Source organism: Pogona vitticeps, chromosome 2 (assembly GCF_051106095.1).
Source record: "Pogona vitticeps strain Pit_001003342236 chromosome 2, PviZW2.1, whole genome shotgun sequence".
NCBI lineage: Eukaryota > Metazoa > Chordata > Lepidosauria > Squamata > Agamidae > Pogona > Pogona vitticeps.
In genome coordinates, this window is record NC_135784.1 from 114,492,294 (window position 1) to 114,510,351 (window position 18,058).

The 18,058-nt window shown below is 40.7% G+C and overlaps 1 protein-coding gene across 3 annotated transcripts in view; it reads right to left on the bottom strand.

The window, feature by feature from the left end:
- Window positions 1–18,058, bottom strand: part of KCNIP1 (potassium voltage-gated channel interacting protein 1) — a 716,798-nt gene that overhangs the window by 400,840 nt on the left and 297,900 nt on the right. For 2 of the 3 annotated variants that reach the window (XM_020780486.3, XM_020780484.3), the window contains exon 1: window positions 8,751–10,186. The exons of the other annotated variant lie outside the window; for it this stretch is intronic. In XM_020780486.3, coding sequence (XP_020636145.1) covers window positions 8,751–8,811 — 61 coding nt within the window. In that variant the 5' untranslated portion in view covers window positions 8,812–10,186. Of the gene's footprint in view, window positions 1–8,750; window positions 10,187–18,058 lie in introns of those variants that run through there. 3 annotated transcript variants of the gene reach the window in all.

The following is an 18,058-nucleotide window of genomic DNA, read 5'->3' on the forward strand; positions in this document are numbered from 1 at the left end:
ACAAGGGGCTGGAACTGAAGAAATTAGTGGGAGATGGGTTATCCTTTGACTGGATTGCAGTGAGTCTGAAAGAGCAAGCTATGCAGTGTGGCTGTCACTCACACCAGCTGTTTGGAATTAAACCTAGCTGGATTTGGTAGACAGGTCTGGGGGCAGAAAAGCAGAGGCATATGATGAGCTGGAGGGGTAGCTTCAGCTTTACATGCAATAGACAACATGATGCAAAAGAAAAGAGAATGAGGAGCCACAAGACAGAAAAATAATAGGAGCGAGTAGCCATAGCACTGACTAAAGAGAATTCTTGTAACTGCTGCTTGATTTGTAGAAGGAAGAGATCCCATCTCTTTTGTCAGACACTTCAACTTCAACAGCTGTGCAGCAGAAAAGTCCAACTTGATCCTATCCATCGTGGGAATAGCTACACATACTGAATTTGGCCCATGTGAGTGGTTTAGATTTTTATTCAAATTGTTTTGGATATAAACTTACCAAAATGTACAAGTAGCCTCACAAATCTGATGCAAAGAACTATAGATTTTATCCACTCCATACTGCCATATCTACAGTAGAATTCATCTATCAATAACACTGACTGAGACAATATAAGGAAATGGTGTTTACATAGGATTGCCTTGTTACTAGGTGTTTCATTACATTAGGCAGAATGTAATGAAATTCATACAGACATAATTTTATTGATCTATTTTTCCAACAGACCACTTAACAGAAAGGTTCCCACCGAAGTCTACACAAACTATAACTTGTAGTGTTTTGGTCAATCCACTGCAGAAAAATAATTTTTTTGTTTGTAGACATGGTGTACAAAAAACACAGCCTGTGACAGCCCTGGTTCAAACACAGCAAAACTCTGTACTGATTATGTATAGGAAAGATGCTGTAGCAGGTCCTTTCTTCCACTCCCATGGTGCCATTATCTATCAGGGTAGAACCATTTCCTCTCTGTTAAGAAGTATTATTCTAGGTGTTTTTGTGGAAGAAAATGTGGTCCGCAAGGCAGTGGCCAAGTCAGCATCTTTTTAAACAGATATGGCCACTTCTGCTGCATTACCTCCACACATGGTAAAGCACAAGAGGATACTACCACTGATTTATGGTGCCCTTTGGTTCCCTGAGATTTATGTCCCTTTGAAGCCATGGTCCACTAGTCATGCTGCTAAGTGTCCAAGGAACCAAGAGCAAATTATGTGTGTACTTTATATGCATACCCAACAGTATCTTTAGTCCTCTGTTTACTAATGTGGTGGCACTGTGGGTTAAACCGCAGAAGCCTCCGTGCCGCAAGGTTAGAAGACAAGCAGTCGTAAGATCGAATCCATGTGATGGAGTGAGCGCCTGTCGCTTGTCCCAGCTTCCGCCAACCTAGCAGTTTGAAAGCATGCAAAATGCAAAAATGTGAGTAGACAAATAGGTACCACATCGGCGGGCAGGTAAACGGCGTTTCATGTCTAGTCACGCTGGCCACGTGACCACGGAGGATTGTCTGCAGACAAACACTAGCTGTATGTCTTGGAAACGGAGATGAGCACCACCGCCTAGAGTTGGACACGACTGGACAAAATTGTCAAGGGGAACCTTTACCTTTACTAATGCAGTCTGAGATTCTTGTAAATTCTTGTACATATTTTAAAATAAAAAGATTAAGAAAACAAGTATAAGATTTATGATTATATTCTGTCAAGACAATTCCAATTTATGTTGACCCTTCTTAGGATTCTCTAAATACGAATTAGAAGTGGATTACAGCTTGCTATATAAGATAGCTATTCTCCTACAAAGCAAAGCAGGGAATCAAACTCCCAGTCTTTGGCTCGTTAGCCAGGTACCCAACTCACTGAGCTATCCGATATACCTGGAATTAAACTGTACTAGTATTAAAAGATCTTGTCGGTAAATTCATCAGACTACTACAAGCAGCAAATTTAGGACTGTAGTATAAACTACTCAAACATGATTGAGACAAACATGATGGGCGGGATGAATTACTTCCGAAGACTACATTTTGGAAAAAAACACACATGCTGTTATCAACTAAAGTTAGGTCAGAATTACTGAACGGCGATAGCAGCATTCTGATGCCCATGCTGTGATCCATGGGTTCAATCCACACAACTATGTAAAACAGTGTTCTAGTATACAGTACTGTGTACTGTATCTGTATTGCAGTATAATTTATTTTTATTTCTTTATTTTATTAGATTTATACCCACCCACCCCATCTAGACCAAAGGTCTATTCTGGATGGCATAAGTATATCTTCATGTTCTTTTGAACCTGAATTAGCATCTGCTTTAAAAATATGACATGTACATGACAGCTATACCAAATGAAAATCAAAAGCCCGATAATTTTTCCATCCTGTTATCTTTGCAGAATTTAAGAGATATCATACAAGATAAGAGAATGCTTGTTTTTACTGCAAAGGCTGATAGAAAACTGAAAAGAAACTTATATGTTTCTATATAGGCAGTGGCACGGTGGGGGGATGAGCTGAACAACTGCCAGCCCTTTGTCCACAAGACTGAGAAGGAGAATCCAACCTACATTGACTGGAGTGAAACCTGAAACCTGTCATCCTATGCTGATTCTACAAAACTGTAGACTCCATTTTGGAATTTGCTTTAAAGAACAGAAGTGTGGACCCTACAGCTAGCCATGATTTTTGGGACTTCCTCACTGATTCTGCACCCTACCTCCCCCACCTCCTGTTCTGTAATTTCTGGCTTGATGAGGACCCTGCTGGACTTTAACACTAGCTTTAGTCTGAGAGATTTTAGTGGACTGATGTACACGGAAAAAAAAATCCAAAATGGGAAATGGGTTCTCCCAGAGCAAACATGAGGACTGGGATTTGTTTACATGCATGGTGGCCTTTCGGTAACATAGTCAAGCTTTTTTGGAAATATCATGAATGGAACTAAAAATGGATTTGATATTTTGCTTAATTCCTATTTATCTTATCAAACAGAGGATGGATTAACAGCGTTTTATAGTTAAAAGTTCATATCTTAGTGGAAAAGTTGTATGTGATTTAATCCTACAGTAGTGGTACCCAGCCTTGGGTCCCCAGATGTCCTTAGACTAAAACTTTCAGAAGACTTCACCATATACTGTGCCAGCCAGGATTTTTGGGAGTTGTAGTCAAGAATATCTGGGGACCCAAACTTGGGAACCATTGACGTAAGGGAAGAATCGAGCAGTTATTATTGTTCCATGGAGAGGAACAAATATCAGATCAACACAGTGATAAAAAAAATCTGATTTAGTCCATGTGGATTCCATAAAACAGAAAAGTCGTTGTATAAATCTCAGTAACTGCTGTAGGCAAGGGGCAGTGATTTGAGGAGGGAAGTGTTAGTCATACTTGTAGAAGTGTTATATGTATTTTACCTCTGTTCTAGTGCATATTATGAATCAGGAATGAAGCCTGAGGTGGTGCCCACCCTCCACCATGTCCATAACCCCCAGAATAAACACGTCTGAATGAAAAAAATTTTCACTGCACAACTTTTAGTTAGAATGTTTTCCATCCAAAGGTGCTCCCAAGCAAGAAAACTTTGGAAATGCAGCAAACTAAATACACATATAAGCAAGTTACATTACTGACAGAAGAGCACTTAACTACAAAGAGGAATACTTTCTGTTCAAAGTGGAATACAGTAAAATGAAATGAAAAATTATCCACCATTTGGATCTGGCACTTGAATTAAGTTAACTGTCAGTAGAGTTCAAATTAATTCTGTCAGCATCAGCATATCTGGCCCAAGTAAGTACTTTGAAGATTGTAGCAGGGGAATACTGAGATACTCCTTCACCTTAATGACCATGCATCTAACCACAATAATTTATTAGAACAGGAGGCTATTAAATGTATTAGTTCAGGCTAGAGTTACGATTCTAGAAATCGAGAGATGAACAAATGGATTGACTTTACTCTCTCTAGCACTGTTCTAAATCTGTGCAATCTGGTGCACCAAGATTCAGTTTACAAGGATAGTCCCCTTATATATTTTACTAGGTAGATAGGTCCATCATCAGGATGGAGGCAGGGTCCTAATCCAAAAAAATGAACAGATATTAAAGATGCATCGGTAGATTGTACTACACAAAGTGAGAAAACCTGCTTAAGAGTTGATAAAAACAGGCAAATATTTGCAAAGATCAAAGAAAAGGCAACACTAATATTGACAAAAGAAAAGGCATAGACAGAAGACTTATCACAGCCTGGATGTGTTATTTATTTGACCATGCTGGCTGGGGAATTCTGCTAGTTGTACTCCAAAGAGTAAGATTTCCAAGTGCTTGTCCTTCCTGTCACTGTAGAAAGTGTCCAGTGCCCGCACTGGCAAAAATTTAGAACCAAATTTAACCAGCTACTTGTGCTTAGATACATCCACAGTGGACATTTTGACTTTTACTTTTTAAGTTGATACCTGTGCTTAAGAATGGGAAAGAAATTTGCTGAAGTCACATATCTGCACAGAAATATCCATTTTGTACCTCTGGAACAGTGTTTTCCAACCTGGGGGTCAGGAGTTGCAGTGTTTTCTGGGATGTTCACAGGTCTCCTTATAGGTGTTGTAGCCGTTGTCCAATAATTTCTAATTTGACCTTTTAGATTGGGATATTAAAGTTAGTGTGTGCGTGCATGTATGTACGAGAAATAGATCCTCTGGAGGAGAAAGAAACCTCTACTTTCTGAGAAGGGATGACTTTACTCAATTAAAATGGCTTTTTATGCAAACACGGCACAGAGTACTGCAGGTGTTACATGACTATTATAAAAGGGGGCTGTGACTTAAAAAGGTTGGGAATCACTATTCTAGAGCTACTAATGGATTGGAATACCTTTGGCTTCGGAAATTAGTATATTGGCAAGCTGGTTTTTCAGAAGGAGATGTGCACACAGGCCTTACTTAGTGCATGATCTTCTGCACAAGTATACAAATGGTTCTACCCTGAAACAAAAATGTCAAGCGTTGTGGCCTAAAAAGTAAGCCAGTATATACGTATTCCACAAAGACTGTTTCCTCCCTTCTGCCTTCTGGTTACTCATCAGCAAGTATGACCTAAATTATATTGTGTAAATAATTTTCATGACCGGATGCCATCCACTTATGCAAAGATGGTACCTCAGAATTCTCCCCACACCTCGTGGGTTGAGAAATGGGCAGAGGGACATTTCATTCAGTTTCCCAAGGCAGTGTCTCAAGGCAGGGGCAGCCCATGAGCAAAAAACTGTACCTCGGTTCCTTTCTTGCAATGTTTCCTCGGTATTTTTGTTTTTGCCATAGCTACCTCCTTCTCCCAATTTGGCATTTTCCATAAGGCCCCAAACCTAACATTATCCCAAGTAATTCTTTGGGGTGGGGAGGAACAGCAGACACAAAAAGACAAAACACAAAGAAACAGACACTATTGTTTCACATGGTGCTAGGAAAGGTGAAATTCCAGACGTTCTCTTTGATAGAAATCACGAGTTACTTCTTCTTTACCAAGTGGCAGAAATGAAAGCCTAAGTAAGTATTCCATTCATTGTTTTTTGCCTATATTGTGTGTGGCAGCAGTCTGACAACAAGGAGTGACACTGCTTTTTTTTAAAAGTCCACTTCACAGAAACTGGCTCTATTTGTTGGGCATGAAATTATAGGGACTGACACTTTTGAAGGACTAACCCTCGTACTCATAGGAAGATCAAATCTTTGTGCTGAGACAAGACCAGTTGAAGCTCTCCTGCCAGCTCAGGTAGGAAGCAAAGCACTGGTCACTTCAATGGCAGCTCCACCTCCCAGTGGCCGGGCTATCACCAATGCAAGGCAAAGAAAGGGAAGGAGCTTTTCGAGAAAATCAAACACAGTTCTGTAGAGAGTTTAGGAAGAAGGAAGAGGCAATGCCCCACTGCTTCAGCTCTAGCAGTGCCCAACACACCTCATTATCAGCACCTCCCATTATGGAAGATGAAGCTTGGAGCTACACTGAGCAGCACTCTACTATCTGTACAGAGCCGTATTTTCCTCTGTGGCTCACATTCAGGAAATTCTTGGTGCTGGAGAGCTGCAGATTGGCAAAGCACCTGTGCAAGAGGAGTGAGTGGCAAATCTGCTGTGCTTCTGACCACTTTTGTCACTGTGTCAGTCCTGTGCTCAGCTGAATTGTTGTCTAGCTTTTGGCTCATATAAAAGAGAAGTATCTTTCTTTCTATTGCAGGAGTTGCAGAATTCTGAGGGAGGAAAGTTTTTCCTTTTTTTAAAAAAATTACCTTAGTGGTTTAGATATCTGGCTACAGAGCCAGAGGTTGAGAGTTCAATTCCCCACTGGATGTCCTGGGAGAAGAGCCAGCCTGTGTGGCCTTGGGCAAGCTGCACACTCCCAGAGTGCCCCAGAAGAAGGGGATAGTAAACCACTTCTGAATATTCTCTCCCTAGAAAACCTTGGTAAAGGTCATCATAAGTAGAATCGATGGCACATGATGATGATTATGATGATTTTAAAAATTGTTTAATAGGGTGGTGAGGTTTCCTCTCCAACCACTTCCTTCCTAGTAAAAAACGAAAGCCAAACCATTAATGCAACCAACAGTATGGTGTAAAATTCAGCTATTAGAGTGCTGTTGCTATGCAAACAGGGGGCATTTCTCTCGGGAAATATGTGAAACAATGATATAGTGTAATTCTCCAGATATATTCCAGACCTCTTTCCATAAGAACAGTAATACAACTGCCAATTTTATAGAAATGGTGTGGCCATTCCCAGGACCCTGAAACCGCCCAAGTTTTACTGAGTGATATATTTGATCTGGGACTAAAGAATTACCTCCAGACTTGCTATGAAAAGCTTAGGGAAGAGGAGAAAAATGGCTCCAAGCGACTTGTCATAATGAAATGTGCCACAATTAGTAGAAACAAGTGGCCATTTCCATTAGCAGTTCAAAACGAATCTTGGAAAACAATTTCTTGACTCCCGCTGCAGAAAGATCACCACCCACAGATGTCCTCAGAACTCAAACCTATTCGACATGAGCAACAAACTCAGCTAGTGAGGAAATCTAATGAAAACCACGTATAAGCCATTTCACCAAGAAGAAACACCTGATGGCGCATAAACAAAGAGGGGGGGGAACCTATAAATAACAGCCAGAAGTTCTGAATGTGAAGTAAGTAGGAATATTTTTAGGATTATTTCGGAGCAAGTCAGAATTATGTCATGTGTGTGGAATACAGAGAGTTAGCAAGTTTTTAATGTGGCGCTTTAGAATCAGATGCCTCATACCTATACGCAACATCCACTACTATGCCAACAAAACCTTCACCTGGGCGTTAGATTGCTCTTGCTGCATCCAAAGGCTAAATACATGGATGGATGTAAATACACTGGCAACTCAGTATGCAGTTAAACCACTTAAGAGGCCCTTGACTTCAGAGGGATTGAGGTAGACTGTGTGCAAGATTTCAGCCACAGCCTGTGAAAGCAGTTTGGGGTAAGACTTTTGACCATTTCCGCATCTCAGACCAGTTACTCTCGAGATCCAAACCTCCAAATCCACCAATAATGTGCATCAGCAATTTTCATGCCTCTCAGTGCTATTGGAAGGCAGATACTGTAGAGCTGATCGTCACAAAAATAAAATGTAATTTTTAAAAAAAAATTATTTAAAATGTGGCTAACACCGCTTTGTTCCAAGGCCGTTGTATTCACATGGAGCACTAACATGGTAAAGGCTGGTTTCAGGGCTCCTTCCAGAAAGCAAGAAAGTCCTAAACCAATGAAACCCTGAAGTTTATTTCTTTCAAACCAAACTCATCACCACTACCTCGAACCAGGCGCTTCCCTTCAGCCCCACCCACAGCATGCCTCCTACTCCGTATTTCCCAATCCCCTGTGATACACAGAGTTAACCCCACTTAGAAAATAGGGCAAATAAATCACCCACTGCCAACACTGGAGACTTGGATTAGCATGCTATATGCAAGCTTTGCTGATTTAAGGATTAAGGGGTGGGGGAGAGAGAGAGAGATTCTTGAAATGCTGCTAGCTCTTCTGCCCCCCCCCCGCCACATTTGATCATCCCTCATTCCTGCTCCTGAGGGAAACTGATCCCCACCTTTCCCTCCCTCCCTCCCTCTCCAAATGGTGAATGTTTGACACGCCGGCGGCAGCCTTTCTTACGCAGTATGGCAGGAATTAACACATGTACTTAATTTCTCCCGCCACCCCAAAAGGCAGCTGGAAAAACGCTTTGCCATATGCCGGTGCGATTCTCCCGAGTGAATTAATGGCACAGCATGGGACCGCGAGTAAACAGGTCTCTTCGGCACCCACAGCAGGCTGCCTACCTCTGATTCTCCTCCTTACACATGTCTGGGCGCAGGATTTACAAGAAGCCTCTTCTCTCCCCCCCCCCCCTTTCAAGGCAAGGCACAAAGGGTTTTTAGGGGAAGCCCAAACGCCTGCAGCTTCCCAGGTCCCTTCCACAACCTCTCTCACACAGAAGCGAGACGAGCACACTCGCACACACCCATGCCCAGCTTCCCTGGCATTTTCTACGAATTGCCTCTTCGAATCGGTGTGGCTGTGTTAGTTGCAAGTGGCCACATGCTTTGCTTTTCCCCTGCTTTGGCTTTCCCAAGGAGCAGAGTCGAAATTCAGCACTCGCAAATGCACATGAACAGAAAAAGGGGGAGGGGGAAAAATAGAAATATACATTAAATATATACATATATCTTAAGTCTTACCTCTCGAGGGTCTTCTTTGTTTGGTTTGCAGAGAAGAAAACGTGCCCATTACAGCACCCATTGCAACTGCTACTTGAGCGAGGGGTTTTAATTTGTGTTTTTCCCCCCCCTTTTCCTCCCTCCCACCCCAGTGAACAACAACAACAACACAAAATCTGTGTGGAATATCTACTAGAAACAAGAGGAGGAGGCGAAAGCAAAGCACTGCAGCTCGGCGTTCAGCGAGCGTTAAGCTTTGAGATTCCCCCCCCCCCCCGCTTTTCTTCCCCCCTTCAGTCAACACACATGCACTGACTCACAGCCGGCTGCACTCTTATTATTCAAAACAGCTCCCCATCAAAATTTAAATGCTAGGTAGATTCCCTCAGACCCGAGCTGGCAGCCAGATGCATCAAAATATTTACTGGAGCACAGCCACGCCAACACACAGGCTAATTCTTCCTCTGGTTCCCTGATGGCTCCCGCCAGAAGCCTGGAGGTCTACAGAGAAAGCATCACTGCCTCTTGCCCGTTGTATACTAAACTCCCATTCTGGAGGCATGGCGAAGGTCTCCGGGGATGCCAGGGGACTTGGTCTCAGTACCAATCGTCAGTGAATGAATGAATGAATCAGAACTTGCTGAATGGAAAATAATAGTGAGCCAGCTGTCAATGTAGCAGTTGTGCAAAAACCTGATTCCTGCTGATTAACGGCCTAATGAGGGATACAATATGTTTTTAAACGAAAACCAAATCAGGGAACAACATTCATTTAAACTCTGCCCGGGCAAAGAAAACTAGTATTCTCTGCAGAGAAAACAACACCTACTAAATTACACCATGGCTTCCAGTTCATACTCTTCTCTGCCTGGGTGTGCCACATGGGTAAATGGCATGGTGTCTGTCACAATGGGCATTTCAGTTGATCCACATTATGAAAAAAAAGCCTGCTTTATGACATAGAAATTCCCTGAAAATGGGACATTAATTCCCTTTCATGGAAAATCATCACTGTTTTGACACCAATTGATCCTTGCCCCTTGCTATCCACATGGGCAGTGCCACTCCCCCTTGTCTCACTCTGCAAATGGCACACTTCACCTAAACTATTTATACTGGGGGAAACCAAGTTATACTGGATGTAGGTGTTTAAGCTACTCCCTGACATGGTGGAATGTTCCATTTCACAACTAGAGGGGGGGTGAAGAAAGGGTACTAGGAAAACAAACCTAATTATGCAGTCAAGTCAGAAGAGAAATCCCTTTGCAATTCTTTGGAACACAGCAGTACTGACGATTTGTGTGTGGTCCTGGTGATGTGCATTGATCCACATGAGATGGATGGTACTCTGCCTCAGTAGTTCTCTGTTTTTTTTTCTTTATTTTTTTTTTAAATGAACTCAAGGAATAAAGGAAAAAATTAAAAAATTAATATCAGTTTGTTTTATAAGGATTTATACTGGAGTTTATACTTATATATATAAGCCCTGAGTGCTGATGAGCATATCTTTTCCCTATATATACAGTATAGGGAAAAGATATGCCCATCAGTACCCAGGGCTTTCTGTGCTTAACTCTCAGGTTCTGAGTTTGAATCTTTATATGTTCTGCCAACTTGATCCTGAACAAATCAAGAGGATTTTCATTTTACACAGTTATACCACAGGCAAATACAACATGGTCCTGTCCATGCCAGGTATATTGAATTTGGCCAGAGTGGGTGGGTGAAAATTGCCACCCATTTTTGAAGAATTTACCAAAATGTTCAAATCACATATTTGGTCAGAAAGAACTTAACATTTTCAAAATATGAATATGATAGATAGCAACATGGCACTAGTGAATTTTCCTATCTCTATGGAACATCCACCACACTTGAAACAGTTCAATGATGGATAAAGGAGATCAAAAAAGAGTTATGTTTTTAGTTTTTTGGAACACTACACAGACAATGACAATGGCCAGAACCCTTTTGATGTTCATGTAAGATTGCTTGATTTCCCACAAGTGAGTGATGAGTTGCTGGGGCACATCTAGGTTCCATAATTGTGTGTTTGATCAGGAATGCAATGAAAACATGCCCCAGCACCTCATCAATTAGTTGCTATTAACTGTGGCAAATTACTCAGACCATATGTGAGTATCAGTAGGATTCTGGGCAGTGCATCCAAATTCCAGTGTTAGAAAGACATATGGTTTTATGAAGACGCATCTTCACACAAACAAGAGATGTAAAGCTAAGCTGTGCCTCTAAACAAGTTTTACTTTTGGATAAATGTAAATAATTTTCAGATTCTGGAATCTTTAATGTGTGGGGAAAGGTATATTAGAAGCAGTGTTTTCCAATGAAATTGTCTTAGTAATAAGGGGTACATGAACGTTTTTTTTTTTAAAAATGGATTCTTACACTGCATTTTTATGTCTTACATAAAATACTTTAAAGAAAGAAGTTCCTCATATACCCGCCATTTCTTCTAGACCTCAATTTATTAATTTGTGACTCTTAGCAGGAAAAAGAAGGAGCAAGGGTCTTTGCTATTGGATTTCACATACGTTGTCAAGAAATTTGCTTAAAAGCTAACCATCCAAGTTTATGTACAAGACTCTGCTTAGCTGGAGGCCAGCTCCAGGTTCAGATAGAAGTGGCATTTTTCTGAATACCAGCTGTTGAGAGGAGAGGGAAAGAGCTGAGGAGGATCACTCCTTCCTGAATTGATGTTTACTTTCGAAGCATGCTGAGGAGGCCATGTTAGAAATAGAGGCATCAGTCTTCTCTTTGTTCCAAAGTCCTTGGATGAATCTGAGCATACTGTGGAATTTGAGCATGCTGTGAATGCCAGAAAACACACTACAAATCTGTTTACAGTTAGACAAGACAGACATTTCCTTAGAAATATAAACATTTGAAATCCCTCCATCCCATCACCAGAGGGTTCACCTGGAATTCAGTGGCAATTAGAGATGGAGAGACACAGGCACAATCCTTATATTTGACCTTAATATGCTTCAACGTCTCAGAAAAGCCCTACAGAAGTTACAGGTATATAGAACTACCCAATTCCCATCCAATAGCAAGCAATTATAGCAGACTGGACACAAATTTCACCACTATAGTACCAGGTAAAACTTTGAAACATGATTAGTAAAGAAAGCATAGAACAGGAAAGCAAAGGGTCATGGCAATGTGCAAGAATTTGAGCAACACAGAATGAAGAACCTTGAAGGTTGGGCAAAAGCATCCAGAGAAGATAGCTGAACAGCAATGCAACCAGTAGGAGAAAATAAAACAAATGGGAGATGTCTGAGACAAGCATCAAGGGAATACAGTGAGGGTGAGATGAGCTCTGAGGTCACAGTACCATATCAAAAGCCACCTTATAGGAAATCAATGCTCTTCCACAGAAGCACCTACAGTAGAGGCCTCAAAGACATTTCACAAGAAGTTATTTTTAAAAAGACCATAAATGAAAAAAACCATGGCTCTCAGTAGAAATTTTTGGCCCTTGAAATCAATTGCTCTTATCACAACATACAAAACCATTCTTTATGACATACCATATTTGGACACATGCACTTAGCATAACAAGGTCCCAACATTAAAAATAAATGCTTTAGAACAAATTACCACACACAGTTCATTACGCTGCGAGGTGCCGTACTAAAAGCTAGGTGTAAATCAACTTTTGTTTGTAATGTTTTCTGGTATTTTGTTGGACTTTGTCCCAAAACAGAAGAATCTGATGGGCCTGGGCCAAATGAGCAGGCCACCTACAAGGACCCAGAGTGCCTGGAAACAAGAAAAACAGGAAGGCAAGCAGGGAGGAACTTGTTATCAAGCAGTCAGTAATTTTTGTCCCTTCTGTGACAGTGTGGAGAAATTACAGGTTCTGTTCTCACAGACACAATCCTCTTCTGAGTGAAAAAGAGGTGGAAATATTTTTCTGTTGATTTATAACTCTATCGCATGCCACCCTGAGCATGGAAAATATGATTAACCAAACAAAGAAACTGGGAGGACACTAGGAGACATCCATGTCTCATAACTTAACAGAGCAATCCTATATATACTTATTTGGAAACAAATCCCATTGCACTCAGTGGTAGTTAGTTTTAGGTTAGTATGTACAGGACTGTCGTATTGGCCTTCGTTTATAAGCCCATTTGTGTTCCCAGTGCCTTAGATACTGTACATTGGCAGTGTCATATTATAGGAGACTTATTCACCACCTACAGGTTGTCACGTCCACATCTCCTTCTCTACTTCTCAGTTCAGAGATGGCATTCTGACTGCATAAGACAGTAGATCCTCACAGAGGAATGACCTAAAGCCCTTACTCTGCCATTATACAATTTGCTTGTCTACTGTTAATTCTCATGAGAAGACTCCCTGGAAAAGACCCTGACGTTGGGAAAGTGTGAAGGCAAGAGGAGAAGGGGACGACAGAGGATGAGATGGCTGGACAGCGTCATCGAAGCTACCAACATGACTTTGACCCAACTCCAGGAGGCAGTGGAAGACAGGAGGGCCTGGCGTGCTCTGGTCTATGGGGTCACGAAGAGTCAGACATGACTTAACTAAACAACAACAACTGTTAATCAGCTCAAATGGACCACCATGAACTGGTAGACAGCTAAGTGGTTTAAGTATCTGTCTGTGAAGCCAGAGGCTGGGAGTTCATCCTTAACATGGGCTGGACTCAGGGATCCACAGGATCCCTTCCAGCTCTGCAATTCCAAGATTGTTACTTACCTAAGATTACCACCAGCGCAGAAACTTAATTCAGCAAGTTACAACAATCTTTCCGCATGAAGTGCCTAAGCAGAGAATGAGTGAAGTAAACACAGTACCGTTTCCCCGAAAATAAGACCAAACTTGAAAATAAGCCCTAGTATGATTTTTCAGGATGCTCGTAATATAAGCCCTACCCAAAAAATAAGCCCTAGTTAAGTAAAACCCCGCCCTCCACCAGGGACTCATTGTGCAGCAACCAGAAGAAGATGACATGACTGTATTTGAATAAACATAGATTGTTGTATATTTTAAAAAATAGAATATCCCCTGAAAATAAGCCCTAATGCATTTTGGGGGCAAAAATTAATATAAGACCCTGTCTTATTTTTGGGGAAACATGGTATATGAAAAAAAAAATTCAGGAGGCTGCTATTACCTATTTTATTGTGAGAATGTGTTCATTGCATATAATCTATACAGTGGGGTCTTGACTTGAGAACTTAATCCGTATTGGAAGGCGGTTCTCAAGTCAAAAAGTCTGTAAGTCAAGTCTCCATTGACCTACAGTGCATTGAAAACCGATTAATCCCGTAACAGGCCGTTTTTGTTCCATTTTGGTTTTTTTCTGGTCTGTAAGTCAATTCTCAGGCTGCAAGTCAAACCTAAATTTTGCGGCCAGAGAAGTCTGTAACTCAAAAAGTCTGTAAGTCAAGCCGTCTGTAAGTCAAGGGTCCACTGTAAATGTTATCAAAATAATTTTAAACGAAACGTTTTAAAATATATGCATTTGCCTTTTTTAAAAACCTCACTGAAATTACTGAGTGAAATTACATTGTTTTTGTTAATCACTGTGAAATTACTGAGAGCCTAAAACAACTAAAACTTTGATTAAAAGGTAGACTGAGCCCACCTTTCAAAATAACTAGGCAGGCGGGATTAGAAGAGGTTCACCATTAATTCCACCTCTGCTTCAGCCACAGAAGAGGAAAAAGTACTGGCATATAATTCATTTAACCACTGCATTCAAATCCCACTGCATTCAACTGAAATTGGGCAGCATGTTTATCACCACAGGCTAACTTAAGGTATTTCAAAGTGTATATGAGATGAATACAGATTGCCGCTTACAAGGGATAATACACTATCATGGCTATGCACGAACCAGCACTTTTCTAAACTGGGCCAAGAATTTTTTAAAAAATCTTATGATATGTATGCAGATGCATGATTAAATTGTTATTTGCTTCTCCCTTGAATTCCACAGATCTGAGCAGAACAGTTTTGGTCATACTCAGGATTTTTTCCCCCTTATATTTCAATAAATAAATATTCAATAAATATTATACTCCTGTTTGTCTCCAGGAAGTGTCATGAGAAAGGTGGGTCTTAGGCCTACTGATGCCCCCCGTGGGCAGTGTGGCAGCCCGCAGTCCAATGATGGTGGTCTGACTGGACCCCTCTCCTGGCATGGAGGCTCCATGTAGTAGCCAGAGAGGGTGTTGACACAGATTGGGGGAATTCTCTCTCTTTCTCTCTCTCTTTTTTCTTTCTCACTTTGTGTAATCAGTTGTTTATAGTTATATTGTTGGGGATATAGGAACTATACAAGGATTTTTAACTACACGGGATCCAGCACCCCTAAGTGTGTTTATCTACTCATGAGTAATGCAGATTGTGGAATCAAAAACTAGATCCTTATTTGCTCATTGGAAATATTGGCAATTGGAAATATTAATATTGGAAATATTAATTGGCAATTGTGCACCTTCCAGTTAATTTTGTTGACCCTCCCAGGATTTTCTAGAATCAAACACTCAGAGGTGGTTTATCACTCCTTTCTTCTGATAGTGGTCTGGAACCATGCAGCTAGCGCAGGGCCACAGAGACAGAAGGGCACATAACCCTATTTAGCATACATATACTGGGTTCTCAAATGTCCATCTTCTGGCTCCACAGAAGCAGGTGATTCAACCCACAGAGATCTACCAGCTCTGAGTGAGCATATGGCCATATGGAAGCTCTGCTTTTCTCCCACTTCTCTGAGTAGCAAATTAGGATTGAGAACACAGTAACATTCTTTTCAATATTCATGTGTAGCTCCCTGGGGATATATGTGCAAATAACCAGATTCCTGTGTGGATGAATGCTTAGCATAAGAAAAAGAAAAAGTAGCCGTATTGGCAGGAGTACTCTGGAAATTGTATCTTTTCATCTTTGCTTATCACAGAAGGCTAAGATTTCATTTTACTGATTGTGTACATCTACCCAGTTCAAAAGAGGAGACAGCACCTAAATTATCCAGATAATTAAAACTATTAATTTCCTGGAAAGGAATTTATTGATTGAAATATATTGCTCAACATATTTTAAGGTAATGTTTTCCTCAAGGGCATCAATTTGATATTGTTCTCATTTGGGGTGGAGTGGGATATCTGTTCATCAAGAAGTACCTTGTGTGTTGTTTGTGTTCCCGAGAAGCATCCTTCATGCAGATGAGTCCAAAATGCAAGGCTCACTTGGCAGAGTTTTATCTCACCAACATTTCGCAGGACCAAAGTTCTCCCTTAAGAGTTCTAACTGCATAACTAGAGGCCAAAGATGTATGCCACCATGTAAAATTTCTTTCACCTAAGTTGTAGTCTTCCTCTTCTGTAAAATTTATATACAGTGGTGCCTCGCTTAGCGATGTTAATTTGTTCCGAAAAAATCACTGCTAAGCGATTTCATCGCTAAGCGAAATGCAGTTTCCCATTGAAATGCATTGAAAACCGGATAATCCGTTCCAATAGGAACGAATTGCCATCCTTAAGCAAAAATCGCCATAGGAAACATCGCCAAGCAAAATGCAGTTCCCCAATTGAAATGCATTGAAACCTATTCAATGCATCTCAATGGGGGAAAAATAAAACAACACATTAAAAAAGAGTCAGAACAAAGTCAAATTTGGTTAACAAAGGGTTTATTAAGTGCACTCTATGATTTCAAACATTTTAAACAGTAAACTTTAACTTTATAAATAACAGAAAAACATTTAAAAAACAGTAAACATGAGGCTGTTTAAACCATCAAGCAAAACAGGGGACCCAAAATTTAATCGCTATGCGAAGCATGGTCCCAACCATCGCTAAGCAAAAATCGCCCATAGGGACCATCGCCTAACGAAGTGCAAAAACGCTCCAAAAAAGTTGTCGCTAAGCGATTTCATCGCTAAACGGAACGCCTGTTAAGCGAGGCACCACTGTACTGTGTAATTTAGATCCAGAATTTTCAAAGGCCTTAGATTAAATACAAGATGGCAAGGAGTGCTCTGTTTTGCTCAAATGGACACACACACAAAAATACACACAAAAAACCATTTTATGCAAAATTATACATTTCATACACTGTTTCTTGAAAGGAAATGACAATATAGATGTTTCACACAAATTGCAGTCTAGCAGACATCTGTCTTATTCTGTGTAGCCTGCATAATTAACTTGTAGACCGCCCAGAGAGTGCTTGAAGCACTATGGGGCAGTATATAAGCAGTACGTTTTGCTTTGTTCTGTTGTACGTAGCAAAAGAAAAACCAGAATATACGTCACACTTACACTTATAATGCTAACTAGTTTTTACTTTTCATAAGTTTGTGTGTGCGTAATCAGGCCCTAATCACTATAATTCTGATGGAATTAATCAGTTTTTATTGTCTGTTATATATCAAGTTTTAAAACTGTTGGCAAGGAGAACTCTTGGCAGCTTACAACTGTTGCCAATGGTTTTAAATTACTAACAGTTTTATACTCCCGCCACAGTCACAGCCACTCCACTCATCTGAAAAATTTCATGGACACATGAAAACATGTGAAAAATAAAAAGAGGTGCTACATGACCTCTGGCTTCCCTTTTACACAAATTAGAGGCTTTGAATGGGGAAAAAGTTCTTTGCCCCACTCTTGGATGGCACCAAGGAATCTATCTGTGTTTTAAAATGTCCATTGAATTTTTTTCTTGTGTCAAGTCAACCTAAATCAAAGAAAAGGAGACATTTAGTGAACCTTCCCACCATCCATACTATACTTTCCCTTCAATGAAAACTATCCATACATTCCTTCTTCCTCCCAGCAAGGATTTTAGACAACTGTTGAGGGCTGTTCAACTTGCCGTCCTCTTCTAGCGAACTGCATAACAAATATAATCTTCTTAAGCAAGAGGCCAGGCTCTGTATCAATACACAACTGCCTGGAAGAGAGCCCAACAATCACTGAAACATCAGAATACAGCACAACTTTATCTGGCAGGCACAAAATGTGCTGATTGTAGGATATGGTTGGCAAGTCCATGTACTGCAAAGATATGAGTTAACTGCTGGACCCCTGTCAATGCTTAGATAATTAGATTAGTTTAGGCCTTATTGGGATAAAATCAAGGGAGTCTTAGCTCTCCCTCTTTCTTTCAATGTACAGATACAGTACCTATAAACACTGCAAGGAATGTGAGTGGTGTCTTAACAATATCAAGCCTCTTTGCAATGTGAGAATATCATTTTGGTCTAGTTCGCAGCTGAAAAATAATGCCTAACACACCATTTGTCTGCCACAGGTGGCTCGGTGAGTCAC